Here is a 7,821-nt window from a genome sequence, read left to right as displayed (position 1 = left end):
AGTAGTTAGAGAGGGATTTTTGTTCCCTAAATTTTGTGTTTTCAAGGAGCAGATTTTTCGATCTTAGTCAGTCGTCTGAGACCAAGGAGCAATGTTCAGTCTGCTTCTCTGGGTAAATCGGATCAAAGATGTTAATACTATTTTAAGTATCACCATCTCATTTCTGCAATTTGCAGATTGCTTTCTAGCTTTCCTATAAATTACATGGTGCTTCCCTCATGCAAGAGCACCATCTCATTTTTTGATTCCAGGAAGCTGAAATCTAAAAGAAACACAAAAAACATCTAAGATATCTATAACAGTGAGATTGTTGCAAGGACGATATAATGAAGAAACTGCTCTTTCCTTCACATTTGAATCCTATTAGATATTCAAATCAATCAGTTTTCCATGGAGATCTTTTCTCCTCCTTACAGGAAAACTGAAGAAATTAGAAAAAGTATTAAAAACAGCACGGATTAGGTGTAGTAATTAAGCTATCACTTCTGATGCCAATTGAATTTAGATGACTGCCTTGTAAGGCAACAAAAATGCTTTTGTACCTCCTATGAGGAAAAAGAAGCTTGAGAGGTGATATACTATGTAGTTTAGTTACCTAGAATATCTCTTTACATTCCTAACTGCAACGAGGCTAGAAAAAAATTGCATTAAGCTTACCAGTTATATCTTTCATTTTATTAGTTTGCATAGTGCTAGAGTAAATCTTTAAGAGTTGAGATGCAGTTATCCACATGTACAGGGGTAGGGGATGGTAACACATTCACTTAATAGCCTTAAGAGAATTCAAAAAACCTGATTAAAAAAAAAAACAACTCTTTTCACCCTATTGTAAAAAGTAAAACAGAGGAGTCTAAGACCTTTTCACCCTCCCTTAATCTTTAAGAAGAGGCAAACTTTTTTCCTGTAGAAGTTACCTCAAAAAGAAGCATGCTGAATGGTCAGTACCGATTATTACAGTGAATACTGTCCAAAATGCAAATTTAATCAAAACTTGCACTATAGTCTTTCAACTGAATTTTGAAATGCACATAAAACAATGTGATGGTATATCTAGATGTGGAAGGGCCAACATAATCCCTTGAGTGGTTCTCATAGCCACATAGGCCTTACAATGATCATGGGAAACTGGTACTTTTAGAAAAAGGACTAAAAACCTTCAGTGTTTTTTAAAGTGACTAGACTTCTTAAAACAAGGTAGCATAAGACCAGGCCCTCTTGAAAGAATGCATTAATTGGCTCATTTACACCCTACAACTAGCTATCATTTTCTTCATTTAGACAAGGCCTAGGTAGCATGTGTGCAGGCATGCAGGCAGCAAGAAAAATATTGGAGGCTGAATGAGGAACCACCATCCAGAAGTTCATTTATTTTATACTGGACAAAATTAAAATAAAATCAAAATGGACCACAGTTAATATACTGGGGATATGAGCACATGCTATCTGTGCATGTCAGCTGCTTAGAGGGAAAATGCACATTTTAATTTTTTTTAAAAGCATCATAAAGTGTTTATGCCTTATGTTAAACATAAGCTAGATGCTAATATCTTTATATTTCTGGTTTGGAAGGCTTGCCCGTTCAGGGTTGAACACTGTATGTACCAGATGGGGCAGGGTAGCACCTTGGAGACCAGCTAGCATCTTTCACAGGAAACAAACTAAATGTTTACATCCAACATTGCTAACTACCTCTACTCGTATGCAGAGGGCACAATTTACAAACTAACATTGTCATATGTATGGGAATGTTATTAATGTGTCAGTACCAAAGATGATCATCACAGAATCATAGAATGTTAGGGTTGGAAGGGGTCTCAGGAGGTCATCTAGTCCAAACCCCCACTCAAAGCAGGACTGTACCCAACTAGATAATCAGCCAGAGCTTTGTCTAACCAGGTTTTGAAAACCTCCAAGGATGGAGGTTCCACCACATCGCTGGGTAACCTGTTCCAGTGTTTTACTACCCTCCTAGTGAGAAAATTTTCCCTATATCTAACCTAAACTTCTCTTGTTGCAACTTGAGACCATTGCTCCTTGTTCTGTCATCTGCCACCACCGAGAACAGGTCTAGCTCCACCTTCTTTTGAAGCCCCCTTCAAGTAGTTAAATCGCTTAACTACTTGATGGTTCCCCTCTTAGTCTCTTCTTCTCTAGACTAAATAATCCCAGTTCCCTCAGTCTTTCATAAGTCATGTCCCCCAACCCCCTCACCATTTTTCTAGCCCTCCACTGAACCCTCTCCAATTTGTCCACATCCTTTCTGTAGTGGGGGCCCCAAAACTGAACACAGTACTCATGATGTGGCCTCACCAGTGCAGAATAGAGGGGAACACAGTTACTTCCCTTGACCTCCTGGCAACACACCTACCAATGCAGCCTACTATGCTGTTAGGCTTCTTTGCAACAAGGGCACACTTTTGACTCAACTTACTGTCCACTGTAACCCTCAGGTCCTTTTCTGCAGAGCTGTTGCCCAGCCAGTCAACCCCCAGCCTGTGCATGGGATTGTTCCATTCTAAGTGCAGGACTTAGCACTTGTCCTTGTTGAACCTCATGAGATTCCTTTTGGCCCAATTCTCAACTTTGTCTAGGTCACTCTGAAACCTAACCCTATCTTCCAGCATATCTACTACTCCCCACAGGCTGGTGTCATCTGCAAACTTGCTGAGGGTACACTATGCCATCTTCCAGGTTGCTGATGACGGCATTGAACAAAACTGGTTTTAATCAAGTTGATGAAGGCATTTAACTATATGCATATAGTCATTTGAATTAGCAGCCAAGAGGTTAGCACTTAAGGAGCAAGCCAAAGTCGTATTTTTGCAGGCAAACTTGGGAAACCATACCTTACAACTTATGAACTGTGCTAGGCCAAGAACTGAGCCAATACTGAACATACAGGAAGTCTGAAGACTGACTAAAGCGTAAGAAATTAATTCTAAAGCTACTACCCTTACAGACTCTCTGCTGAGGCTAGATGATCCATGTGAACAACTGCAGTTTTGTTAACATGATAACTGAACAGTTCAAAGGAGTAGTCTGCATGGAGAAAAATGTGTCCATCAGTTTAAGAGCGCTTCTAAGGAAGATGAACTGGTCACTGAGCCCTTTATCATAATTGAGCTAAGAGGCATATGACTACGGCATAGAGAAACCAAATAGTAAACTTTGATTTAAGAAGCATGGAATTTTTAAAAATCATAAAGTCTTTGTTAAGACTCAGTGTTATAATCAAGTGCAACCTGCAGTTATAAGCTCTGTGCAGGAGCAACTGCTTATTGTTACGACTTATGTTGTCTAGATCAGGAATTCTCAAATTTTTTGGGATAAGTGGACTACTGTCAATTTTCTTAATTGCTCAGACCACTAAAGAGGGGTCAGCACAATCCTTACTACAGAGCAGTTTGCAAATTGCTGGATTAGATCACTGTGTTACCTTCTCAGTTTAGATTTCTATTAAGCTGAAAAAAGAAATAGAAAATTAAATACATTTAAGTGAAAATCTTTTAGTAAAACCACTGCTAGAGTAAATTTCAGGAGGCATGACTGAAAAAAAGATTAAATCAATGTTTCCTTGATATGCTAACCAAAAAATGATTATTGAGGCAAACATGATGTTAGAAAGTTGAAAGAGAGAAAGGGTTCTCAAGATTTGAAACACCAGCCTCAAAGACCAAGTCATCAAAAATTTAAATAATGTTTTCAGCCTGATTTGATCTCAGCTCCCCCCATCTCCTCCATGAGTGAGAGTTTCCAGTTGAGAAGTCTACCTTTGAACACCTATAAAAATATATGACCCTCGTCAACTGATCAGAGACTCTACCAACAAAGAGAATTGGTACATCCTATAAATATCCTAACAGAATCCTATTAGAAATTAGCTCCTATTAGAGTCTTGATACTCTCCTCTATTTTTTCTGTCTGATCCCCATGGTCCCATTCTATAATAGGCATAGAAAGAGTAGCTGGAAAATGAACACCTAAGGAGCACACAGCATTCTTCTAGACATTAATTTTTCCAAAAAGTTTGAAAGTTACATGATCTTTATATAAATCAAACAAATTATTAATTGTTGAGTAAAACAAACCAAAAATAAAGCTTTCTGCATCCTACTAATAATAATGCTATAATATTTAAACATTATTAAGGATAATCTATTTTATTAAAAGATGATCTTTTTTCCACATCCAAAATATTTTACAGAGAGATACTTAACTTTTGTGCAATTTCAATCAACCATTTTATCCAATAAATGGAGTGTCTACTAATTACTCAAACAGCTACAATATAATTTAGTCCCCTTCCCTCTTGCTGCCCTTAAAGTTATCTTCTGCCTCAGACTACAGCAGTACTCCCCTCCTTTACTTCTTAGTTCTTGAATTTCTTACCTGCTGAAGTCCCAGAACTGCAGGCAGAAGAGATGTTCCCCTACTCCACAAGACAATTCTGCTTGAATGCCCAGGTTCCAATGCAGTTTAGCAAACATTTTTATAACCACTGCCTTAAAATTGCACTGAAAGCAACTGCTCACAGAAATTGCAGGAATACACAAATGCCTGTGGCAGAACACTAACTTCCCTGGACATTCTGTCACTGACCTCAGTGTAGATGTTCTTACCCAGTGAAACTTTAGAAATGGACTTGGATACAAAATTGCAGTGGCTATGCAGAACAAGTGATTATCCTCAGACTGGACTGTCACAACAGAGACCACAGATCCTTATCTCATCACTCGGGCTAGCTTTTATAACTGGTATATCCGTGAATGGGCAAACTGATTCGTTTATCCTTATTACAGTATTCAACCCACTTTCACCTCCTGCTATGCTTTGTAGTTAAATTCTGTCTGGTTTAGAACCTCTACTTTCTGCAAGTTCATTCATAGCATCCAACTGAGTTCATGCCTCTCTGAACCAGTCAATCTCTCATAAAGGTGGCACCCTGCCCTGCCCCACCCACTACCAGATCTGTAGAATGAGTAAGAACTATCTAAGGAACTACAACATCACATTCTGTTAAAAGGGGAATTATCAGGTTAGAGGGAAGCTACTACCAGAACCCTCAAGAATGAGTCTTAAGATTGCTCTGTTTTTCCATTAGTGATCTTGATATAAGAAATGCCACTAGAACGATCAGGAGAACAGACAACCTCTCTTATGAGATAACGCTAGAAGTGCTTTGTTTGGATTAGTCTAGTAAAATGAACACCGAGAGACAATTTGGTTGATGTCTACATATAGGGATGAGGATGGTGAGCACCAGGAGGGGAAATAACCAAAAGGCAATCTTGGCACCAGAGCAAATACATATTAAAATGGCCATGAGTAAGTTTAGGCTGGAAATAAAGTTGATTACCCATCAGAGCTGTAGGGTTCACAAACAAGTGTAGCAAGGTGGTCAAGCAACTTAACTAGTTTTATATCAGAGCTTGATCATTTTGTTAAAAGGGATGATGTAACTGATTGACTTATTCAGAAGACCTCTTACAGTCCTATACCCTAGGTTCTCTACCAATAGTAGTTCCCAGCCCAATATTAACTCCAGATCGGTTACAGAAACTGAGGACAGAAGTTAAAGAGAGGTAAAATCATGCCCTGCAGTCAGTAGCCTCCTATTGCTCCAAAGTGGAGCAATTTGCCTTTGGAAGACTGTTTAGACTCATCTGTATCTGAAGGACAACTTGAATCACCCCAATTGTCACCAGTAATTAAAGCAGTCAGAACAGTCTAGTCAATTAAAACAGCAAACTCATACCACTTATTCTGCATCTGGGAAGCACAGCCAGGACTTTGTTACTCAATTTTTATATCTCAAGTTAATTCACTGATGATAGGGATATGCAATATTTATAAAGGCTAATATGGACTTTTTTATTCTAGAAATTTACCTAGTGTACAATACAAATATTTGTAACCTAAAACAAATGCCCAAGAGTGTCATGAGCATAGTTTTGCCAGCTACTGTGAAATATCTTGGTATAAAAGTCCAGTGTTATCAACAGCACCAATTGACATAAGAAACATTCACTGTGGCAAGGGAAGCTACACCTGTAGGTGCAAGGCAGAATGCTAGGCCTGGTTACAGCTTAGTAGAGAATGAGAAGTCATGGAGGATTACCACACATGCACAGACAGAAACACCATTTCTTCTTTCCACTTAAACGTCAGACCTGGGAGAGAGAACAAAGATCTCAACACAAGGCTGCATGAGTTGGAACAATACCTATTAGCTACAGGCCTTATTGGCACTGACTCCGAGGCTTATATAGAAACTTCCTTATCCCTTATGAGCAAGAGCTCAGATCTACAACTTCATGCTCCAAGTATGCAGTAGAACTAGCAGCTTAAGGTCTTGCTTTGCTGGTGACTGTACCCAGCACTTTTAGTAGCAAAGCAACCCTGCCAGATCTATTAGGCTTCTGATCCGAAACCATGCGGATGATGTACAGATCAGCGTTACAACTCAAATCTAGTCAATTCTCTTTACCTTCTAGTGCTCCTTTTCCAAGTAGCAAATGCCAGACTTACAGGAGCTCCCCTCAGAGGTCCACATGCCACCCACCCTTAGTAGTGAAGACTCTTACGTGCATCTGCAGAGTGCCACCCCTGAACAAAGCAGCAGTCAAATGAAATGTAGGAGCAGTCAAAGCAAATCTCATCCTTTGTTTTAAGTAACTGATACTGCCAAGTTGGTATATTTCCTTAATGCTGTATTTGAAATGGGAAAAAAAGGGCTCCAGATTGGTTGACAGAAACACCAAGACACCCAACAGACCAGCTCTGGAACAGACACTCATCTATCAGCAACAAGAAAGCTACAACAAGTGCTGGACTAAATAAAGATGACAAAGACTAGTATCACTTCAAGCAACAATACAGGCACTCAAACATTGAGAAACCAAATACTAAAGCAGTAAAGAAGAGCATGAGATCACCCAAAATCCTGCTGGGGCCCAGAGAAGAAACTGGTGCAGAAACTGACAAGTCAGAGCCCCCTTCTCCTGACCATAGTAAGAAAGGAAGTCACTGGGCTATAAAAACAGTAGAAGGCAGCAATTCTGCACTGCAAAGCACAGCCTGCATCAAACGCACGTGTGAAATCCATCTTGTGCTCTTCAAGCCATTTCTGAGCTCTGGAATCAGTGCTGAGCCTAGGATTTCTTGCTGTCTTCTAGCAAGGCACCTGGGAGTACAATGCTGGTTAGATTTGCCACGTGGGATCATAACCCTACACTCCACCAGCAACCAGACGGCAAGAAACCCCAGTCTTCAGTTCCTAGGCGGCTGAACGACTCCGCAGCCATTTACTACAGAACAAACATGCCGGCTGCAGGCTTGAAGCAGCGCTTGGATACACCGCGGCGCTGCCAAAGAGGGACGAGATAAGGGACGGGGCAATTGACCTTGGTGAAGAGGCCTGAACAACCCCACAGCCTCTACTGCCGCCCGCGTTGTGCGCAAGAGCCCGCTCCCACCCAGCGGCTCCTCCCGCTCCCCCCGTGCACAGGAGGCGGCGGGTCCGTGTCCCGAAGCTGGCACCGAGGGCGCACACACAAAGCCTGGCGGCTGCCACCCCTATCGAGGAGCCAGCGCTGCTCTCCTCGGAGGCCGCCGGCCGCCCCGGCCCAGCTAGCTCACCTCGTCCTCGCGCTCGCTGCGGAAGCACAGGCAGGCCGCCCGCTTCTTGAAACCCTCCCGGTCGTAGGTCCGCGTCTGGTTCGGCTTGAACTTCATCATAGAGACGGAGGGAGGCGCCCCGGCCGCGCCCCAGTCACCAACACCACCAACACCGCCGCCGCCACCGGCCGCCGCTCCCCCGCG

General features: G+C 41.6%; 1 protein-coding gene across 4 annotated transcripts in view; it reads right to left on the bottom strand.

Moving 5' to 3' along the window:
• NUDT4 (nudix hydrolase 4) overlaps positions 1-7,792 on the bottom strand; it is a 66,933-nt gene extending 59,141 nt beyond the window's left edge. Inside the window, exons 1-2 of one of the 4 annotated variants that reach the window (XM_019514863.1) lie at positions 7,639-7,729; positions 3,293-3,461 (exon numbers count right to left, since the gene is read on the bottom strand). Coding sequence is in view for 2 of the 4 variants with exons in the window: in XM_019514861.1 (XP_019370406.1) it covers positions 7,639-7,737 (99 nt within the window). In the remaining 2 variants the exon portion in view is untranslated. Of the gene's footprint in view, positions 1-204; positions 227-3,292; positions 3,462-7,638 lie in introns of those variants that run through there. The other 3 variants (XM_019514861.1, XM_019514862.1, XM_019514864.1) reach the window with 3 other exon arrangements.
• Positions 7,793-7,821: the final 29 nt, after the last annotated feature.

Source organism: Gavialis gangeticus, unplaced genomic scaffold (assembly GCF_001723915.1).
Source record: "Gavialis gangeticus isolate Ggan-Ray unplaced genomic scaffold, GavGan_comp1, whole genome shotgun sequence".
NCBI classification, from domain to species: Eukaryota; Metazoa; Chordata; order Crocodylia; family Gavialidae; genus Gavialis; species Gavialis gangeticus.
Note: the sequence above shows the minus strand (reverse complement) of the source record. Positions and strands in the feature narration are given on the sequence as shown.